This window comes from the organism of the source record quoted next, unplaced genomic scaffold (assembly GCF_019419815.1).
Source record: "Pyrus x bretschneideri cultivar Hongxiangsu unplaced genomic scaffold, Pyrus_bretschneideri_v1 Contig21, whole genome shotgun sequence".
NCBI lineage: Eukaryota > Viridiplantae > Streptophyta > Magnoliopsida > Rosales > Rosaceae > Pyrus > Pyrus x bretschneideri.
Window position 1 is genome coordinate 6,463,282 of NW_025999513.1, and position 22,212 is coordinate 6,485,493.

The 22,212-nt window shown below is 38.6% G+C and overlaps 3 protein-coding genes and 1 pseudogene across 3 annotated transcripts; 3 read left to right on the forward strand and 1 right to left on the reverse strand.

Annotated features, from left to right (window-relative positions):
* Nucleotides 1–228: 228 nt before the first annotated feature.
* LOC125477317 (WRKY transcription factor 23-like) lies at nucleotides 229–2,263 on the forward strand. Its single transcript, XM_048584285.1, has 3 exons — nucleotides 229–853; nucleotides 1,092–1,235; nucleotides 1,576–2,263. The coding sequence occupies exons 1-3, from the start codon at nucleotides 354–356 to the stop codon at nucleotides 2,063–2,065; spliced, it is 1,134 nt and encodes a 377-aa protein (XP_048440242.1). The 5' UTR covers nucleotides 229–353; the 3' UTR covers nucleotides 2,066–2,263.
* Nucleotides 2,264–7,447: 5,184 nt separating this feature from the next.
* On the forward strand, nucleotides 7,448–8,029 carry LOC125477385 (peroxidase 40-like). Its single transcript, XM_048584416.1, has 2 exons — nucleotides 7,448–7,639; nucleotides 7,727–8,029. The coding sequence occupies exons 1-2, from the start codon at nucleotides 7,448–7,450 to the stop codon at nucleotides 8,027–8,029; spliced, it is 495 nt and encodes a 164-aa protein (XP_048440373.1).
* Nucleotides 8,030–8,749: 720 nt separating this feature from the next.
* On the reverse strand, nucleotides 8,750–18,267 carry LOC125477366 (flowering time control protein FCA-like). The gene is made up of 19 exons (XM_048584386.1): nucleotides 17,718–18,267; nucleotides 17,309–17,379; nucleotides 17,089–17,167; nucleotides 13,952–14,034; nucleotides 13,823–13,874; nucleotides 13,329–13,396; nucleotides 12,985–13,051; nucleotides 12,817–12,896; nucleotides 12,647–12,711; nucleotides 12,413–12,469; nucleotides 12,150–12,312; nucleotides 11,766–11,837; nucleotides 11,090–11,659; nucleotides 10,064–10,264; nucleotides 9,784–9,984; nucleotides 9,671–9,709; nucleotides 9,490–9,552; nucleotides 9,367–9,412; nucleotides 8,750–9,135 (listed from the first exon to the last, which is right to left on the reverse strand). Exons 1-19 carry the CDS (start codon nucleotides 17,947–17,949, stop codon nucleotides 9,128–9,130), a joined length of 2,217 nt encoding a protein of 738 aa, XP_048440343.1. The 5' UTR covers nucleotides 17,950–18,267; the 3' UTR covers nucleotides 8,750–9,127.
* Nucleotides 18,268–19,090: 823 nt separating this feature from the next.
* Nucleotides 19,091–20,629, forward strand: LOC125477386 (annotated as a pseudogene).
* The last annotated feature ends 1,583 nt before the right edge of the window (nucleotides 20,630–22,212 follow it).

Consider the following 22,212-nt stretch of genomic DNA (forward strand, 5'->3'; position numbering starts at 1 on the left):
AATGCTCGGCCACCGTCCCGTCGACATTCCCCGTCCGCTGGAACCTCATGGACCCGTGTCTGTTTGGGTGAGAAACGTCTCCCAGCCAAGCTGTTATCCCAATCCCTGCCCAACTCCTTTCACACTTTCAAAAAATAAGAAAACTTTTTTTTTTTTCTTCTTTTATATTTTGGTTTTATAAAATAAAGCAAATAAAAACATCACTCGCTTTCTCTCTATCTTCCTTTGTACATCTCTCTCTCTCTCTCTCTCTCTCTCTCTCTCTCTCTCTCCTTTCTCTCTTTATATCTCAATATCTGAGAGACTGAACAACTTCAAATGGGGAATATGTGCTTCTGATTTCAAAACAATCCATGGATGGTAGAGAAGAAAAGCTAAAGACCACCGATCGTAGCAACAGCATGGCAAATTCGACAGTTTTCTCCGACGAGATTCCGACCAACTTTCCTTCTTTTTCCGGCATGTTCGACATGCCATCTTCGTGCGAAGATCAAAAGGTTTCTCTGGGAGGGTTAATGGACTTGCTCGGAATCCCAGACTACGCTCCTTCTCTATTCGATTTCACTCAAACCACGTCGTCGCTCATGATGATGCCACCTCACCACCATCAACAACAATCACTCCCCTCTCCGGCATCTACTTCTACAGTTGTAGCGCTGCCGGAGAGGGAGAGTGCTACTACTACTAATACAACCTCGGAGATTTTGAATAATAGTACGGCGCCTACAACGCCGAACTCGTCTTCGATCTCTTCGTCGTCGAATGAAGCTGCGGCGAATAATAACGAGGAACAAAAGATAAAACTACAGGAAGAGGAAGCCAATGAGCAAGATCCGGAGAAAACCCAGAAACAGTAAGACCTACTTGTTAATTATTCATTTGATTGTTTCTAAGGTTTTTGTTTATGTTTTGTCCTGTCTAATATAGTGCAGACAGCTACCATATAGCTAGTATAGTTTCTGTTTTTCTTATGTTCTTTTTATAATCAAATTTTTTGTGTGATATTGATTTTTCTTTGTTGATGGGTCACTGAAAGTTGTTGTTTCCTTTTCTGATTTTTACGATTTATGTGATTGATGATGGAAAAACAGATTGAAACCGAAAAAGAAGAACCAAAAAAGGCAGAGGGAGCCGAGATTTGCGTTCATGACAAAGAGTGAGGTGGATAACCTAGATGATGGCTACCGATGGCGAAAATATGGCCAAAAAGCTGTAAAAAATAGCCCTTATCCCAGGTATATATATTTTCTCAAAACCCTCGACTCAAATCTCTCGAATAACGCAGACTTGAACTTTAGTTAAGTTGACTACAACATTTGCTCTCTCACCGCACCCAAGATTGAAGTTTTGATTAAATTAGAGTAGACTACTGGTTGTTTAAAACAAAAATCTCTCCAAATCGCTTACCTTCATTCTCATCCCCCTATTTCAATCATTCATTCAATTTGTTAAAAAAAAAAAAAAAAAAAAATTCATTCATTGGTTCAGTGTATTGAATTTTCACGCTCAATTCTATGGGGCACGTAATGATTAATAATGTTAATTTATTTTGTAATGTTTGTTATTTATACGCAGGAGCTATTATCGTTGCACCACTGCGGGCTGTGGCGTGAAGAAGAGGGTGGAGAGGTTGTCCGACGACCCCTCCACTGTGGTCACCACATACGAAGGCCAACACACGCATCCAAGTCCCATTACGCAGCGTGGCACAATGGGAATTGCACGGCTGCCCGATCAGTCTACTGGGTTTATATCTGCTGCGGCGGCTTCATCAAATCCCTTTGGTTTTCAGCAGTTTTTACCTTATCAACATCACTATCAACAACAACAACAACAACAGCAGCAGCAGCAGCAATATGCTTATATGTATCAATCCTCCCCTTCTTTGAATATCAGCTCATCCCCTTACGGTGGTGGTTCTGGTGGTGGCCCTTTTAATATCTCCTCATTTTCTACTGGTTTACTTCAAGAGAGGGATAATTTGGAAGGACCCGCTTTTTCTTCTTCGGCTTCCAATTTTCTTAGAGACCATGGACTTCTTCAGGATATCGTGCCGCAGATTTGAAAGGATCATATAATATTAATTATCGTTTTATGTGTTAATTCCTGTCATGGTAAGTAATTCGATCTCTAACTGAATAGCTAGCCAGTGTACCATTCAGGTTCTCATTCGTACGTACCTTGAGCTTTTAATGGCGTTCTTTGTACTTAGATATATCATCGTGGAGATATTACTTAAATTATTATATGCTTTTGTACATCATTTTTTCTTTATGTTTCTCTTCTCATTAGCTGTTCATCTATCTTCATCATCTTCCTACTCTTCGTTTTCTTTCGTGTTTAATTTGGTTGGACCCTCGCATTCATATAATGAAGGGGAGGGGGTTGAATTTATCACAATTATAAATAGGTTTAGGGTTTTCATATTTATCAGCAAAGTGATCAGGTTTGGAAATGTTTACCTTGTTTTTCCATGTCTACTACCAGTAGGATTTTATGGGGAAAAGGTGGAATCTAGAATGAACATGGGAACTTGATCCTATACTTTTTGGTCAGTAATGGTAGGAAACCCTAAAAGGTATAAGATGGTTTTGAAAAAGTCTACATAGCCAAATTAATGCAATACCTTAGGGCATGCATAGATAGATATATCATATATGAGAATTGATTTTTAGACACTTTTTTTTTTTACACCCTCGATTATTTTTGTCCATGAATTCTCTTTGATTTATTGATTTAATAACAAAAAAAATAAGCAAATGTGTGTAGGGAGAGACAAAAAGAGTGTGACAATCACTTTAGTACATAAATAAATGGATGGATATGTATAAATTATATATGTATAATTAATCTTACTTGGCTGCCATCAATGCTAACTTTTTTATTTAATGACATTCTCTTCCTCTTTGAGTAAAAGAATTGGGGTTTGTTTGTCATTTAAGAATGGAGTGAGCTTCTTGGCAAGGAAATAGGATTGGGTTCTTGATTTGAGAGGATGGTGTAAGATTTTGGGGTGCAATGTGGGTTGCTTTTAGGATTGTTGAAGATAATATGGGGTTTCTTACCCATTGGAGTTCATGAAGTCCTCCATATCGTGCTGTCTTTGCTAGCTAGGGGATGGTATTAAATTCTTGAGTTACTTAAAGCTATACAGCACTTGAAGCCACATAATCTATGTGTAAGCTATATGTATAAGAGATAAGCATTAGATGCGAGCTTTCAGAATTGCGCCATGCATGCATGTGTAGCTACCCTTATCCCAATGATTCCTCGGATATATTTTTTCTGACCATTGCTGTTATGCGGGTTTAATTTTAACATTTGTGCAATACATTTAATCATACTTAACTAACAACAATCAGTGTGGTGATGATGTTCACCACTAATTTAGGGCAGTGAGCAAAATCGCATTAGTAATATTGTTTTCTTATTTGGTACTACAAATTAACAATCAATACAAGTGATCTTGTATAAAAGTATATAAACATGCAGCGCTTTAACTGGTGGTGAAAGCAAATATATGCTTTTGCACCATGGTGTGGGTTCGATTTCTACCGATTCTCCTTCATTCTAACAACTTACAATTAATCCACTATTGCTATCGTTTATCAAAAAATAAAAAATAAACATGTACATATAATAAGTAAACAAATGTAGGATTTAGCGTATGTTTTAAACCTGAACTTTTCTTAGTAGAATTAATGCTTTAGACAAATTTGGAGAACCGCACGTTTGTAGGAGGATGTTGAAAATTCGTAAAGATCTTACAAGTCGTCTTGTACAAAATGTCTAGCTCGTGCTTTTCTCAGAGTCCATACCAAAGGGATCTAATAAGTGGAAAAAGTTCGGCAAATTCACTATATATAGCTTTTCTACCATTTCAAGTTTCGAGTTTTGGTTTCTTCAAACAATGCATTTTGCAATAGATTTGTCTGCACGCATTTGCACATACAGCGATTTCATGAGTCCAAAAGTAGTATCAAATCTAAGATTAATAGAACTAAACGAGCAACTGTAAATATTGTGTTTGCCATCGCGACTCGTTGCCAAAATGCAATTTCAAACCGTTGAGCACATAAACTATGTATTCAGAAAAGTTTAGACATTGGCTCCACATGCAGCAGTGCAATAAGTTCAATGCTACCTAGATAATCAGATGCCTAAAGGAACTCCAAAAGTGTGTCTATATATAATCAGAAAAAAAAAAAAAAAAAAAAAAAAGGTGTAATAATATTTGGATATTCTTTGTGTAAATTTGATTCAAACAGCAGGGGAATACGCTTCAAAAATATGAACAGTTCGATTCCCATTAATTCACTGCTGCATGCCGACCTCGATCGAATTTGAGCTAATTGTGATTTGTGAGTGCGTCTTCAAAGTCTTGTCTGGCTGTACAAAATCATGTGAAAAGTTATCCAATATCATATCATATTCCCTCCGTGCCTGACATTCTTTTAATTTCGTGAGATTTAGAAATTAGAGAAAAGGGAACAAAATGCTTTTCAAGTTACCAATTAGTCAAAAGTAGATCCCTTATGCAAATTTAGTTACATATGTATTTGTGTTTGAGATGCACATGAATCCAAATTTGATTGGATTCCAAAATCTAAAGCTAAAATTAACCCATACAAAGCATGCAGATGCAGAAACTAAATGTACAGCCCAAACCCACTAGCACTCGGCTTGATATTTCATCTAACAAACATTTAAGTCATGTACATTTGAGGGGAAAAAAATCTGTGCAGAATATCCAATTTTTACCCAAATAAATACATACATACATATATACAAATATACGTGCGTACGTATGTACATACATACATTATACATACATATATGACCTCGTGGGATAAAGTAACGTTTTGAGCAAATTGTATGCTTTCCATTAAAAAAAAAAAAGAGAATGATTTATATGTAACGTGTTCACGGCCACGTTCCGTCCTCTGTCCAATATAATATATTTTCATGAGCAAATTTTTATCCAGATGACAATGCACTGGTGAATCGGAACACCACGTGATGGTAAATCTGTTTCATGTAAATTATTCCCTTAATAAAGGGGTAAGGAAAATCAAACTTGAAATCTCTCTTCAAACAATTAGAGCATAGATCATTATACCAATACCTAATTAATTACTATGTGATGTGCAATTTGATGGCCTACGTGCCACTTTGCCATCAACATTTACTTGCTAAAAATTTATCACTGAGGTAGCTATATGAAGCAAAGTTACTGTAAACACGAAAAATTCCGAAATTTTGATGTCTACAGTTACTTTGCAGGTACGGAGTTGACAAGGTAAATTCAGTTTGTCCCACTTGCCTTGTCACTTATATTGGAGGAATTCGAATCCATAACTCATTTCCCACCATCATTAACCACCTTGGATAATCTCAATTTTCTTCAGCCCCCTTTGCCAGCATCCCTCGGGCATACAATATCAACCCCCTTAGAACCTGGCATCACAGAAATATAAACACTATGGATCATTTTAATCATTGAGTGCAAGCGCACAGTGCCTTTCTTTGCTCGTAGGATGTTATTCTAAACCGGCCTTTTAAGGCCCTTAGGGGGCGTTTGTTTGCCCTCACTAAGTTGGACTGAACTGGACTGGACTAGCTATTAGTCCAATACTGTATTTGTTCCATGTTGGGACTAACATTAATGAGACTAAAGGGGACTAGCATGGACAAAACCCTTCACTAAGAGGTCTTAGCGAGACCCCCCAATAACCATGGGACTAGCTAAGACTATCCTCTCTTTCTCGTCCTCGTCATGCTCAACGACCACTCCCTACAGACTCCTCATCATCTCCGGTCACCTAGATCAATCATTAACTTTCTGACTCTCTTTCAGATCCATTTCACAACCAACTTTCATATAAAATATACCAAATTGAAGCTGGGAGTGACAAGATTACGATTTTACCTGAATCGAGGCCAAAATGTGGTCGAATGTGGCCGGAAAATAGCCTGGAAGTCTCGGCCTGTTTGGGCTTCTTCAAATCCATGACAGATTCGAGCATTCAAAGCTAAGATCTCGGTCTAGGGATGGTGATGAATTTTTTGGCGGTGCTAACTTCATCCAATTTAACGAGGGTTGGCCGGAAAACACATCGGGAAACCTGCAACTCGTCGGGAAAATTGGAGCCGTGAGGTTCCATTCGAACAACGCATTGCTAGAGAGGGAGGGAGGATAGAGAAATAGAGATTGGAATCAATAAGGAGTTTGACCAGGAATGAGAAAAAGACATGAATTGAGAGGTCTAAGAGGAAAAAGAGAGGGAGAGGGTGGGACGATGAGAGAAGAGGAAAAGAGTGGGACGAAAATGGTAGGAAAAGATGAAGAAAAAGATGAAGAAAAAGATAAGATCATAATAAAATATTAATAATTTATATATTAAATAATATAATATTAGAATTTGTTATTATCCAGCTTCTTAGTCTAATACTGCACCAAACGTTTCACTAAGTTAGTCCAATTTAGTCTAGTCTAAGCCAGTCCAGCTTAGTCCTTGAAGCTAATCCAGTCCGAGATAGTCCTGCGCAACAAACGCCCCCTTAAGGTAAGAAATTGCACGAACTTATTCAAACCCTATCCAATTGGAGTGCATGATTTCATTCTTCTAGTTAATGATGTACCTTCAATCGGATTAGAGTGATCTACACTTAATTACCAAATTAGTTAATTTGAAACCAAAACATGGTATTTCCATTATCCCAAATATTGATATACACGTGCATATGCGCTCATCAAACAATGACCTCTTATAAAAGCTTAATTGACCATGTCTCTTAACTATCCTCTGAACATGCTTGACTGTTCACATGTAAGGAATATTCTCGTTAGGTACGAGTCATAGTCTGACACATAAATATTATGACATTGTTCTGATAAAATAAAAAAAATAAAAAATAAAAAAACTTTAGGACATTGTTGGGCACTATCTTAAGAAGGAGTCATTCTTCATTCTTACAAATCACAGTTTAACGCATATACATACATAACTCATCAAAACACACATGCCAATTTGTGATTGAAATGAAAGTAGGAATGCCTATTTCTAAAGGAATAAGCCAAGTATCATCCTACAAACTAACCCGTATTTATAAAATCACAAAAGAAAAGATTATGCACATATCAAACCAATGAGGAACAAATCTTTACCCTTAAACAACCAATAATAGTCCGTACCCATTTTGCCTTTAGACCTCTTTCACAGACTCAAACACCAAATCTCAACGACCAAATCTCTCCTCGATGTTACTAAACCCTCCCATTCAACTTCTTTATAATACAAAAACTTCTACCACCCTTACTCGCCTTTTCACACTCCCTAAAGTACTGAGAGAATAGAGAACAGCTAGAACACAATATGGCCACGAAGTTGGCTCTCTTTTCACTATTCTGAACGTTGTGATTGTTCTTGCAATCGTGCCGAAAACCATGGGAGGAGGAGGAGGAGGAGGAGGATATGGAGATGAGGATTGTGGTGACCTCTTGGGAAATGATGTGTACAACGATAGATGCCCGGAGGCAGAGGCCATAATATATGCAGCTGCTGGGATCAGACTCAATGTGTTTGAAGACCCAAGAATGGCAGCCTCTCTGCTTCATCTCCATTTCCACGACTGCTTTGTTCATGCATGTTTTCTAGTTTCCACTATTTTATACATTATCATATTGCTAAATATATATACTTTTAAAATGATGTGAATTGTGCAGGGCTGCGATGCTTCAGTATTGCTAGATGACAATGAGAACATTGTTGGTGAAAAAATAGCAGCGCCTAACTTTAACTCTCTGAGGGGTTTTGGAGTGATTGATGCAATAAAACAGGATCTTGAACTTGTTTGCCCTCGAACAGTTTCATGTGCTGACATTATTGCAGTTGCTGTCCGAGACTCCATCGTTGTGGTGTGTGCGCTAAGAGCTACATATTTCATGTTTTTCTTTGTTAACAAGAAAGGGGTGCAACAGGAAGACTTCTCAGGAAGCCCAGATATGCTACCTTCGAGTTTCGACTAAAAATTTGAATTTGAACCTGCAGTCTGGTGGACCTAGCTAGGATAGTCAAATGGGAAGGAAGGGCAGCTTCACTGCTAGCAAATCGTTAGCAAATAACAACATTCCAGGCCCAAATTCTACTGTTGCACAACTGCTATCCAAGTTCCGAAATGTAAACCTTTGCTTGAAGGACATGGCTGCACTCTCTGCTACTCTCAATATTGTGCTTCATTTGAGTGAAAAAATAAGACCGACATTTTCCTCTGTTTGCCGCGGGTGCACATAAGATGGGAAATGCCTGCACCACCTTCACCGCCCGCCTACAACGCTCCACCACGGCTCTTGAATACATTCAGTTGCTGCGGCAGCTGTGCTCAGAATCCGACATTGACACGCTGGCAAACCTTGACCTAGCAACCCCAGCAACGTTTGACGACCAGTACTCTCTTATGCTTCTCTCCGGGGAGGGTTTGCTGCTTTCCGAATAGCATCTCGCGACCGGAGACGATCAAATGCGTGAACTGGTAGAAACCTACGCACAAGACCCGTCCGCCTTCTTCGAAGACTTCGAATATTGTATGGTAAAAATGGGAAGCTTGGGAGTAGTTACTGGGATGAATACAGAGATTCGTAGGAATTGCCTAAGTGTCAATTGACCTTTTAGCCTACAGTGGTAAACCACTTTCCTACAGTGGAAGGCTCAATTAGTTAGCTTTGTAATGCAAATTATGGCAAAGCTAATGACATATTATCTACCAAATATTTTATTTTTTGGGTTTAAGTACAAGCTAAACTAATATTTATCTGATTTCTATGTTTTACAATTATATCCTACGACTCGATTTTAGGCAAATGGTTGCCCAGTACTAATGGTACACGTGTTCAATTCAGTGAGCCAGTAACTGTAAACAGTTAAAAAAAAGGCTCACAAAAAAGGAACCGAAGGGCCGAAGAACGTTTCCACTACACTACACACATCCTACTCAGCATTTTCAAGCTCTAACAAGGACCCTTGGCTGCATGGTGATCAAAATTCATACAATTATGCTATCGTTCGGCTTCCTCCGAGCATCAATTCTTTTGCCGACGACGTGCCACCTTACATTCTGCTTGACCACTTCAAGCGCCTGGAGATTGAAAATATGTTCACCAATTTAGAAAGGGGTTAAAACAGTAGACAAATGCTCAGCGCATAAGACCCGAATATTTGACATTTCTTCTCATTCTATATAGACACAATAAACCTAGCCCTTTCTAGGAATTTTCCAATTTAACCATTACGAGTCCATTATCTTGCTAGATCAGTTAGTAAAACCCAAACTGACATCACAATTTGAACGAAAATAATTGATTAGAACCTGTTGGTTTATTCTTCCACATCCACTCCTGAGCAGCCTGAAGACCCTTGGCAGAAACAGAGAACTAAAGTTAATTTGTGATACTTAAAATACACTGAGCACCTGGATTTAAAAACTGAATACCTGTTGGTAGCGTGAAGGATCACCGACTGAGCTAGGTGTGGATAATTGTGAATAACTTCCTTCCTGGAGATACAAATGATGAAAAGAACCAATTAAAAATGGACTGTTTAGGGGAAAACTCAATATTTTTATTTTTCTTGCGAATGTGAATTATTTGGGTAATAGTAGGTGCAAAATTTACCTGAACATTTTGGTGACCTATAATTCCAGAGGCCTGATACTGGAATTCAAAGTAATGAGTTAGTAACCACAATCAAATCTTTAACATTCGAGAAACCATGAGGAAACACTGACCGATGAAGAAAACGAGGGCTGTTGTAACTGCAAGTTAGTCCGTAGCTGTGGTTGAAGCTGAGATTGATGATGCAGCTGTTGCGTTTGAGAAATTTGCTGTGCAGACCGATTTGGAGGGAGCGATGCGACATGAGGCTGCTGAACTGGTGCCTTTTGTTGCTGCTGTTGCTCAAACAATATAAGTTCGGCAGGTTTCTCCCACTACAAGTCACGTGAGCAGCATCAATCAGATTGAAGTCAAAAGGCCAAAAAGAGGGAATCTGAGTGACAAAATCCTTACCCTGCTTTCACCAGTTGCATTATTGTAATAGTACTTGTATCCATCTGGGGAGGTGTGCTCTGTCCAAACACATTTTGCAGGAGCTATAGCCTGGGATCCGGGAATAGCTGGAGCAACAGATGTGGTTGAAAGCACATCCACCGCCGGTGTGGAAGCAGTAGTGCTGGCAACTGTATGTGATGCAACCCCAGTCCACTGAGACTGCAGGAACAAATATAATGTTCAGCTTCCAAGGTTGGAGATGGTTAAGACAACTAGAAGAAGCAATAGAGCATCACAGACAATTTTATCCGGTTGACAGGCAACCAGCCAAATGCAAAGATCGTATAGGGCTTAAACTTCTAACTCTGAGAAATACGAATGGTATCATAAAATCAGCAGCAGGCAGGTCAAAATGATTAGGTTGACAGGCAACCAACATACACTCGTGGGGCAAATGTATGCAGAAGCTAAAATGCACAGCTTACTAACCACAGTTACAGATACAACCGAATAAAAAAACAAAGTGGCAAAAAAAAATGAACCTCTACTTCCATACATGTTCCCATTAACGTTCCTATATTCCACGTTCCTAAGTGTATTCCGCTCTCTTGAACCCTACCCTCCTGTCCTATCTTCTTTGCCCTCCCCTGTCTAGTAAAGTCAAAGTACTACTTTACTACTTTTGCATGTCCTGGGTAAAGTTGATGTGAGCCTGCTTCCAAACAACTTTGAGTAGAGTCGTTCAAAAATAAGTTTCTACGGCCCCCTTGCTCATTTAACACAGCATCCGGGTGCCAATGGAGATACAGCGACCCTTGCTCACTTATCACTGTGCTCGGGCCACACATCGCGCCACTTACAGGTGACGACCTAGCTTTAGCCATATTTTGGCAATCAAAACAGCATTGTTCTACAGTTCTATAGCCACAAGTCATGCAATCAATCCATTTAAGCAACTAAATTTACAATCCTCATGGTACCGCATCTGGGACATCCAATTACCACATACTCCTACAAGATAACAATTGACTAATTTTAAAGTACCTGTTGCTGTTTGTTAGCCTGGGGATTCTGATGCATTGCCAACCCCTGATTTGATGGTTGCATTTGCTGCAGCTGTTGTTGGAGCTGGGAGAACGCCTGCTGAGATGATTGAAAGCTTGCTTGCAGAGTTTGTGTCTGCTGCGACAGCATCTGAGCTAACGGAGAGGGTGACTGCTGAAGAGGCTGAATCAGTTGTTGCTGAGCAGGAGCAGAACCAGACTGCTGTTGATTTGATGCAGTGGGCATGGGCCGAGGTTGTAAGCTGATATTCAAAGGGGCTGGTAGTGCTGTAGCAGAAGGCGCATTCTTCTGAGCCTCAGGCTGAGGAACAGACAACTGTCCACCCAAGCCAAGAAACTGTTGTGGCGGTAATGCTTGACTAAATGGTGTTTGACCAGCAGAATGAGGAAGTTGAGCCTGACCAAGCTGCCGTACTGTTTGTCTGTGTGTGTATGATGCCGAAGTTTGAGGGTGCTGTTGGAGGGGTGGTGGCAAATGCTGAGGTGACTGAATATGCTTCTGTAATGGAGATATTTGCTGGCCAACATGTGGCATGGACTGGTTAAAACTCTGAAACAGATCCAATCAAACCACACTGAAATACGGGTAAATAAGAAATAATTATTTCGACTTTAGACTACCACGTAGATTAAAATAAAGTTCTAACACCTTGTACCTTTTGTGATGTTAAAGAAGACGAAACTGCCATTCCAGGAAGAGGACCCTCTGCAGAGCCGCCATGGCCACCCTAAAAATTCAAAGAGCAAATAATTAGATTTTTAAAGGCCATTAAGCACACTTATAACAAAAAACTCTAATAAGAAACTAGCATCATATAGATCGTGAATGTAAACAATAAAATCACAACGCCCCTGCAGCCACCCTTTCATCTTCAGCCGCAGATGGTATGAAAAGGTTACGGTAATATCATCCAATCAAGAATCACTACAGATGCGTTACTTACGGCATCTGTATGCCTTCCCTGGATGTCTTACGCGAACACAAGAAAAGGGACATTTCTTAGAGGAGCAATGTTGCAAAATCATTGAATTATTCTTACTGAATTCAAGGGAAACGGCATGTCTCCAGACCGAGGAAGCAAATTGCCCCCAAAGCCACGACTACCAGGATTGGTGGATGATCCTAAGTTTGGTGGACTCATTGGATGCCAAGTATTAGTTGGAATTTGGTCGCGCATAGGATCACCAAAGTTAGGCATTGGTCTGTTTGGAGTAAGTTAGAAACAAAGAATGTAAATGGCTACAACAAAGAGAATGCAGACAAAAAACTTCACAACAGCATTCGGATCATTGGGGGGATTACCTGGGCCCTGGGGCTTGAAATCGAGGACCAAAACCTGGACCCCCAAATGCAGGACCCCTAAACAAGAACACTGTCAGAAACATCTAGGAATCCGTTACAAATTGATATCTGCACATTGCTAAATATAAAAAAGAATCAATTAAATCACTCCAACGAACAATAAGATTTAACCAGTGGCCAAAAAAATATAAAGAAGCCTCAAGGCATGTCTAAGAAAAACAAAGAGGAAGAAACCTTGAATCTCCAAGCCTAGGCCTTTTAGGATCAGCAAACCGGACGGTTAGTGGTTGATCACAACCCTGAGGTGCAGGAATAGAAATATATGTGTGATATAATAGGATAGCATTTAATAACACAGTATTATACTAAAGTAATTCCAAAGAAAAAGACAAGAAAACACTCACTCTCATTGTATATATCCCATTAAGACCATTTATAGCTGCCAATGCCATATCTCTCTGGGAGTACTTTACAAATCCACATCCTAAACACGAATGGTTCAAAGAATGCATAAATCTCATATAAAGTGCTTTCCTTATATTTGAAATTTTAAATATGACTAATAAACACACCACGACTCTGCTTCAATTCATCACGCATGAGGTAAACATCTTCAACCTGACCAAATGGTGAAAAAATCTGCAAACAGAAAACAGCAATTGGTTTCTTTCTTTTTCCAGCTGCATTTATAACTTCCAACGGTAACATTTACTCTACTAAAATAAACTGAAGTTAAGATTCTTTTGCTTTAAGTTGAGAGTATATAAATCTCCTCTGAATTAGAAAAGGACATGTCTATAAAGGAAAAATAGGATTGTGGTTCTAATAAAGAGAAGATCTAATTTGTTTCAAGAAGAGAAAAGAAGACTGGAAAATAATAATCCTAGAAGATAACAGATATTGGTGTACAACATACTTCCTCAACTTCCTTTTCTGTAGCTTGTTTGTTCAGTGATCCCACAAATAATTTGTACTCAACCGCACCTACCATCAAAAAAGGGTTGACATCAACAAGGGAAAAACTATAAATTAATTAGATATGTGTGCAAATACAGAGGATATACAAAAGTTCCCCCATGGATACCACCTCATTCACACTACGGTCTTGATGAAAAAAATATAAAACCAAAGGTAACAGCATAATTGGTTGAGGACCACTCATAGGTTAGTAAGGGCTTAAGAGATCAAGAAAAATCAAGCACAAGATTACTGTATGTTGAAAGAGGTTCCTTCTCACTTATCATGTCCTCTAAGAAGTGGCTCCAACTCAAGCCAAGATATGACTGACCATTTGAGCCAGCAGTGTATCTAATATTTGGGGATGTGTGTCTAAAAAGGCTATACACATTTCATAATACAATTTGCACATAAAATGGAACAATCAAACATTCATACTGAGATGACAATTACCAAGGCGTTCTCGTTCACCATCGGCATATCTGACTTGGATAGGACCCATTCCCTGAAGGAACAAGAGTGTGGAACAACTATAAATTAGTTACAAGACGATTGAAAATCAAACGGTAAAAAAAAACTTACCCCAGGAAGAGTGTGTTGATTATGCAGAGCTCTAATTGCCCTACCAGCTTCTTCTGAGGTTGCATATTTTATAAAACAACAACCTGCATATGCAACTTATACCCTTGTAAAAAAGCCAAAGATAGGTAGCTAGGTTGATATCCATAATAAAATTCCCATTGAGAAATTTTAAAAACACACACATGGAACCTTGTATTCACAAGCTAATAAGCTAGTAAAACTATCATTTCAAAAGAAACAACTAAAAATAAAAATGATATATCACACACATCATATTCCTTAGTGCATGTACAAGCAAAAGGAAGAGCAATGGCTAGAAAAACGGTGTGAGAACCCATAACCTTAAACCACACATCTAGGAACAACCCAAAACACGTAAACAATCCATGGTTGTGGCGTTTCAAGATCATATCGGTATAAAAGAAAGGTATTTGTCAAACCCTTTCTTTCCAAATAACATAAGTTATCAATACTACAACTTCAAACAAGATTGTTATCTTAATAATATTAATGGCTCATTCATACGGGGCACAATCATTAAACCCAGAGGACATTAGCTAGGTAGAACAAGTGCATAAAAAAAAGCTTCATACATCAGATTTTTTCAGAACGCTTATCATGTACCAAATTTGGCTCATAATGGTGGGAAGCTTGGGGAGCCAAAAGAAACCATAACATCAAAAAAAAAAAAAGAACAATTCAATCTTGATTTCAGGATCATTGTCCTCTAATTGGAATAAATCACAAAATTAGACATCAAAGTAACATTCATATACCATCAGAATACACCATTCATCAAAAGTTTTGTAAATCCAGAAAGGAATATCCTGATAAAACAGCCACCACACAAGCCATCTCACGCCAGATTGGCTGTCTCAAAAGTAAGATCTTTCATCCGACACAACAGTCAGATTTAAACGAAAAGTTGATTTCAGAAGAGTGTCCTATATGATTAATATCACTGCTTGTTCAACATCCTATTTAGACATTATCAAAGCAATGTCCAGGAAGAATCAGGCCTGAGGAACTCTCCATAGGAATAGTTTAGAACAATCAATAACAAGTCCGGAACGAACATATGCACATGTTCATACCATGACAGTTCATGAGTGTACCAACAATTATGAAGCATCGATTGGGGAATTTAGAGGCCACAAATACCATCTTCAGAAGCCAAACCATGGAAATTATACAAGCTTTGCGTTTGTATGCCCTTGTTACTATGATTCTGGATGAGAAAACTTGGATTAAGTTCCACCTCCCACGTCACACTACCAGTCAAATCTCTAGACAAGCCAAGAGTCCTCTATACTAATATTGTAGGTGATAAACCTCAGCACAATAAAGGATGACAAGATCATTCAAGCAAACCAATAATTGAAAGAAAAAGCAACTCATTTTCTGCCATTAACAAAACTGTATCCTATGATACAACAAATCCCAGAGAAAGACTGTTCAGCTACACCATAACCAAAGACATAAATCATAAGTCTACCATTGCCTCACTAACTTCACCAAATATATGATGAACTTTCACATTACCAACAAGTCGACGAATGAGATAGTATTGCCCAATGCAAATCTTGACACTTAGAACCACATGGATATGATAAACAAACAAAAAATCAGCCAGATTGATGGCCGAAATTCGCAACTCAAAAAAAACTCGTACATTCACCCACACGAACAGAAATGGAAAACTACCAACTCAAGATACACATAGCATCAGAAAGTATAGAAGATTTGACGCAATATTCCCATACCAAACCTTCAGAGTAGTTTTTCCAACGCTTTCATGCATTCACAGGGGAGGTAAGTTTCAATAAAAGACTAAGGAAATTATAGAGAATACTAATTTATGATGATACAAAACAAAGGCGATACTTGCTCAGAGCCTCCTATCACTTGGGAGTGGGAACAAGATCAGCTCTAAAGTTGGAAAGCCCCAACTGGTGATGGAATTCCACAACCAGAAAACTCAGTTGCACTTCACAATAAGATCCCTGAATTCTACAAAGTAAATTTACTACAAGGACAGCTAAAACTAATATAAAAATCCACAAGGCCAAACAAAATACTTGCCCTAGAAATATTACAAACCTCAACAATAAATAACCTTACAAGAATTAAACATCAGCCCGCTACTGAAAGTGTCTTGCTATGTCAACACTACTCAAAACATGAGCCGCATGAGAGCTACTCAAGAGTACCAACTTCAAATAAGGTAACAACACACAACCACATTTTCCTTATGGTGGCACATCCAGCATCATAAAGAGACAAATGAGTTTCAACTAACACATCCAAATGCAAATCGGATCTCTTGCTCCAAAAGGAGGTATTTGCCATGCATACAACCATCCAAAGACCGTACCAGGAATAAACAAATAAATAAATCTAGTTCTGCCACACATTGATATCTTAAAATGTGTACAAGGAGGGGGGGCATAAAACCACCATATTGAAATATCCATCCCCATGTGCACACATGAAAACACGCCGAAACTTAGACAGTGAAAGATGTAAAACCAACAAACTCACACAAACCATCCAATAATCATCCATCCCTTCCAGAACATCCAACTTCACATCCATCACATCCTGTCAATCTCATAAAGTGATACATGACATTCCAAGTCATTCACACAGAGCACTCCCGCGTTCACCAAGATAAGAATAAACCAAAGAAATCCTCCAAATTACATTATGATTAATACTAGTCAAAAGCAATAAACCACGTATGTTCTGAGTCAATTTTCTGTACAACAGTTGCACTTCTAAACATCCTAACATAAACAAGCAACAGCTATGGCAACAGACACTCCCATTACAAATAATTTGTTAGGTAATGCCCCCACTGCTGCAGCCACTATCAGAAGCGCATGACCTAAGTGTCTTCCAAGATCCCAACAGCTATTCGAAAACTGGTTTTTAGTTGGTTTACATGTCTTGCCTTCTTCTTCTTTGAGAGGACGGACATGAATAAAAGGTTGCAAGCAAAACCAACAAGTGTGAAACTTGTTGCAAAAACAAAGTGAGATAAGGTGAGCTTTGGCATGCTCCCATCTGCCTCTCAGAGCACCTGAAATAAGATATTCCCGATAACAATTATATAATAAAATTACGCACACAGGTACCTTGCTGCTGTCCTGTTTTCTTATCTTTGATCAGAGCAACCTCTAACACTTCTCCATGTTCTTCAAACACAGGACGAATCTGACATCGTATAAAACCAACATGCATAAACACCATGGTGTAAACGTTACAATTTAAACATAGCACCATTTCATACATATGGAAAAGTCCAACAACAACATATATCGAGCATTTTGGTACAGTAATAATAGGCTAACTTACATCTTCCTCGGTGGCTGTCCTAGGAACTGATCCAATAAATAGTTTGGCAAAGCTGCCTCTATCGAAACGATCTGAAAGATATTCAAACTCATAAGCAACGCAGAAAGTAACTACAGCATAAACAAAATGAAAAGATACAGCCTTTTAGCTACTTGAGCAAGATTTTAAAGCAAAAATCAAACATTAATTGCTATTGACTAACTTTACAAACTATCTTCCCACGAGTTAAGTACATTGAAACTGCTTAATAAACTTAGCTCAAGCAAAACACAACATAAATGCAAGAAAATTCATCAAAGTTGCAGCAAATAAATTTCATTTTTCACCAACTTCTAAAGTGCTCTGAGGCTTGAAAACCGCAACATGAAATCCCAATTAAAGAAAATTAGAGAAAATCAGAACAACGCACCTGGAGAACCTCCACGAGTAAAACCTCGTTTCTGACCCGATAGCGGAGGCGGGTCCTGGTAGTTCGGGCCAAACCCTCCGCCGCCGCCGCCGCCGCCCCCAAATGACCGGAACCCACCGGGAGAGTCACGAGGTGGGGTGTCGAAGCCACGGTGTGGACCACCACTACCACGACCTCCTCCGCCACGATAGTTAGGAGGGCTGCGGCGAGTGTGGTGGCTCTGGTGGTTCATAGGCGCGTCGGAGAAGCGAGAGGGTCGACGGTAGGGGACCGAGTCCTGGTGGTGGTGGTCGCCGTCGTCGTTGTCGCCATAGCGGTCTACTCTGTACCTATCCAGCTTTACAAAGTTCTGCGTGCCCTAACCCTAACCCTAACCCTAGCGCCAAGACTGGTGCTTGAATTTCGGAAGAGAAAGACTTGGAGGTTAAAGACAAAGTGAAGTCCTTTCGTTGTGAGAGTGTAATAAGTAAAAACTCAGAGGGAAGCACAGATACTCTATGTGCTGTTTGCTGCGTCCAGACTCGAGGCGTTCGAAGGGTCGGTTCGGGTCAGACCGTCATGAGCAATCACAACGGATCCGACCTCGGTTCTATAGGTTCCAAACGGGACTTGCGCGGGTAGGATTGGGCCGCAATGGCGGGCTTCCCCTGGGCTTGTATTACTTTACGCGGCCGGTGAAAATCTTGAAAGTCGACCTTGGTCAACGTTTCGCCCCTTAGGAATACGGTCTAGTAGTATTATCTTTTACTTGTAATTGAAATGTCTTATGTTCAATTCTTATCAAAGGTGAATTTGACCCACATTATTTATGATAATTTGTTTGTAATGTGCATATCACGTGGGTTTTTTTTGTTTTTTGAGGAAGAAAGAAGATTAAAATAAAAAGAAATCTCGAAGACACCCAAGGCCTCAAGAATCATACAAGAGAGTTTTTTTTTTTTTTCTTGGGTAGGAACACAACCATCCCAAACATATGAATTTGTACAATTATGCCCACGAGAAGTGATGGCGTCCCCTGTGAAGTTTACTTCCCTATATACATGATTTCATTCTATCAGCTCGAATGATGAGGCAAGTCGTTTAATGTCCTCAACAATGGACCTAATTCTCCATGGAACTGCATCAATGACACAACCTTCGAGTCACCTTCCATCACAATTTTTCTGATTTGACGTTTTTTGGCCAAAGCCAAGGCATCCTAGAGAGCCTGAGTTTCAACCATGGTGATAATGTTTGGTCCAAGCTGTCGAGCACCCACGAGAGAAGGTTGCCTCCGATGATTTCTAATTATAAAACCCATAGCTGCAGAAGCGCCCTCGACCGACCCATCAAAATTGAGCTTATAAAAGCCTTCAACATGTGCTTTCCAACTAATGGTGTTGCTTGAGATCTTAGTATTCCTTGGTTTTTGTTTCAAATTAGCCTTCAAGAACTCTTTACCAATTGTAGATGTTGCCATCAGACAGTGAGTTGGATGAGGTATAATCTGTTTAAAAATAAAATTATTTCTGTCATTCCACATTTGCCAACAAAGAATTGAAATTTTACTAAGATGAAAAAGATCATCACTATATAAAGCTGACATCCCCATTTACCAATCATTCATATTGGTAATGGAGGAGGGTGGAGACATGTTATTACAAAGCTTCCAAACTTTTTTCGGGTAAATTATCCTAAAAGGAAAAGTTGCAATATACATTTGCGTCTTATATTCTTGTTTTACACAAATCATAGTCACTTACCATTAAAATTTGATATTAGAAATGAAAAATAAATGAATGCGCTTTTAATATTATCAAATTCAAAGACGAATAACTGTACGTACACGACAACTCTAATGTATATTCATTCACAATTAGTTGTTTTAATGAGGTGCCATTTACATGACTGACCAAATTTCGCACTTGATTTCCCATCAATTCCTTCACGCGAATCAAACGGGCCTAGTTACATAAGCAACGACAAACTTCTCAATCCATTTTTTGTCTTGCGAAAATGAGGTACTGAACATGGCTTATCCAACTAGCATGTCTAGTTCTAATCTTTCTTCCCCTAAGCCATTGCAGTAGGGCTGTGACCTTTCCAATGGATGCCAACTAATCGACCAAACCTGCAAACAAAACACCAGACTACAATCTCTGCGTCTCTTCTCTCAAATTGGACCCTCGAAGCGCAAAAGCGGAGGTGACCGGCTTAGGGTTCATCACAGTTGACATGGCCAAGGCTATGGCAACTGACGCCGGGAATAGATTTAGCGAGCTGCTTAAGCAGAGCCTCAGTGCCCAACCTTTAAAATCTTGCGCTACCTTTTACCATACAATTCTGGTAGCTGATGTCGCAGAAGCTAGTCAAGGTTTTAAGTAGGGTAACCCCTAAGTTTGCAGAGCACGGCTTGAACGACGCTGCCGGTGCGGCTGAAGCATGTGAAAAGGAATTTTCCGGCAAATCACCAGTGACCGTTGAGAACAAAGTTGTCCATGACCTTAGTAGCATGGCTGCAGCAATTGCCAGGCGTTTGCTTTGATGTATTTGAAAAAAATCATGTTACCTTGATAATCAATAATTTGTCTTAGCTATATATACTATATTTAATTCTTGTTCGTTTGAGAAGTAGTCGGGGGTGCGGGGGCTGTGATCCATGGTGGGGGAGGGTGCTTTGTGGGCCGCCGGGGTGTGGAGATTTCAAGTGGAGCTGCTTGCAATTTGAGCAGGTTACAAGTGGAATCTGACTGTTTGGAGGCTGTGGCCGCCTGCAATGGAAGGACAATGGATTTTTCAGGTCTCGCGTTTGTTGCTTCTGATATTAAGGAGCTCGTTTCCGAGTTATAAGAGTGTAATATTTCGTATATTCCGCGGAATTGTAACGGAGTGGCTGATCATCTTGCCAAGTCAAGTTTATATAGCAGTGATTCTCGTTGAGTTTCTTTGTCTTCCATTTTATCTGTATGTTTAATAGTAACATAAAATGATATAAGCTATTTTACTAAGACCTACTCTAACCTTTGTGGCAAAATTCAAATTCTAGGTTTTAAACTTACTCCAACTTACTCCAACCCTTGGAGCGAATATGAGGTAAAATCTAAAACTCATTTCTGGGGCAAATTTAGCTTAGGATTCCCTCTAGGTTAGTGGGACTGACCCACCATATATGTGTATTTTTTTTAGTTTAATATTTATAAATTTATTGAATTCAACGGCTAAGATATAATTTGATTAACTCCAACGGTAAAAATTTAAATCCAACAACTAAAGTAATTAAAAAAATTATTTTATGTGTTTCATATTCTTTCGTACTATCCCACGAGTTTCATGATGTTGGTTTAGTAATTTTTTAATATTTATTGGAGTTTAAATATTTTTAGGTTAAAATGTTTATAAAATTAAATTAGGATAGTCTACATATATATATTTTTTTTAAGTTACTTTAAGAAAAAAAGTTATCATAAATTCATTATTTAATAATCTCAGGCTAAAAGTTTAACCCATAATGGTTAGATGAGAGGAACTGTATCTAGGTTAAAAAACAAATTTTTTGGGTTAAAAATTTTAAGTTTTAACCCAAGGGTTGAAGATGGTCTAAAAGAGCTTACTTTTATTAATTTCAAAATTAAAAACACATTATATATTGAAATGACATTGGTAGGATATAGTAGGGATGGTTTCGGTTTCATTCAGTTCCGTTTTTTGGCAAAATCTTACCGAACAAAATCAAACTGAATTGGTTCAATTTTCTTTCGGTTTTTTCCGTTCAATTTTTTTTTAGTTTGATTTTGTTTGGTTCGGTTTCGGTACGACATTGGTAGACTAATAATAAGAAAACGGGGAAAGTGGGAAGGTCAAGTTATATCAACAACCTCAATTAAAAGAAAAATGATCACTGTTTCTATTAAAAAAGCAGATAAATAGAGAATTTCTTTTAAGATCCAAGGCCTTCTAAAACTTTTCTCTATAACCAATGAAATATCCTTCCTAATTGAACCAAGTATACTCCTTGAAAAAGCCCTAAGCTTAGTTTTAAATTTGGCAACAAAGTTTCACAAAAAAAACATCATGAGGATACATTCATAAAGTGTAAAGGAATTCGGTTCGATTCGGTTTCCGAGTCTTCAAAATTGAAACCGAACCAATAAGGTTCGGTATTTTCTTTTTCGGCTCAAAATTTTTTTTTCTTTCAGTTTTTTGAACTCACTCCTAGGTTACAGACCTAAATCAAAAACATAAAAAAATAACATACCTAAATTGTAAGGGTATTGCAATTTTGTTACTTGAAAGCTTGCAAACAACTTAAGAAAATAAAAAGTTTGAAGATAATTTCAAAAATCAACTTAAGAAAAGTTCACACACAAAACAATTGTTGCACAATCAAATTATTATATAAATAAATATATAGCCGCATATAAAGCCTGAATGATATATAGCCCTACATTGAAGGGGATTATATTTTAGAGCCTAAAAGTTTAATTAGGCTCTAAATTTTTTTTTTTTAGTATATCGA

Excerpts from the sequence above, each read along its gene's own strand:
- LOC125477366 (XM_048584386.1), bottom strand. The coding sequence starts at position 17,949 with ATGAACCACCAGAGCCACCACACTCGCCGCAGCCCTCCTAACTATCGT. Across the intron at positions 12,897-12,984 it reads TGAATTGAAGCAGAGTCGTG|GATGTGGATTTGTAAAGTAC; the intron begins GTGTGTTTATTA and ends ATTCGTGTTTAG. Across the intron at positions 9,710-9,783 it reads AGCCCTCGTTTTCTTCATCG|TATCAGGCCTCTGGAATTAT; the intron begins GTCAGTGTTTCC and ends TTTGAATTCCAG.
- LOC125477385 (XM_048584416.1), top strand. The coding sequence starts at position 7,448 with ATGGGAGGAGGAGGAGGAGGAGGAGGATATGGAGATGAGGATTGTGGT. Across the intron at positions 7,640-7,726 it reads TCCATTTCCACGACTGCTTT|GGCTGCGATGCTTCAGTATT; the intron begins GTTCATGCATGT and ends TGAATTGTGCAG.
- LOC125477317 (XM_048584285.1), top strand. The coding sequence starts at position 354 with ATGGATGGTAGAGAAGAAAAGCTAAAGACCACCGATCGTAGCAACAGC. Across the intron at positions 854-1,091 it reads CCGGAGAAAACCCAGAAACA|ATTGAAACCGAAAAAGAAGA; the intron begins GTAAGACCTACT and ends ATGGAAAAACAG. Across the intron at positions 1,236-1,575 it reads AAAAATAGCCCTTATCCCAG|GAGCTATTATCGTTGCACCA; the intron begins GTATATATATTT and ends ATTTATACGCAG.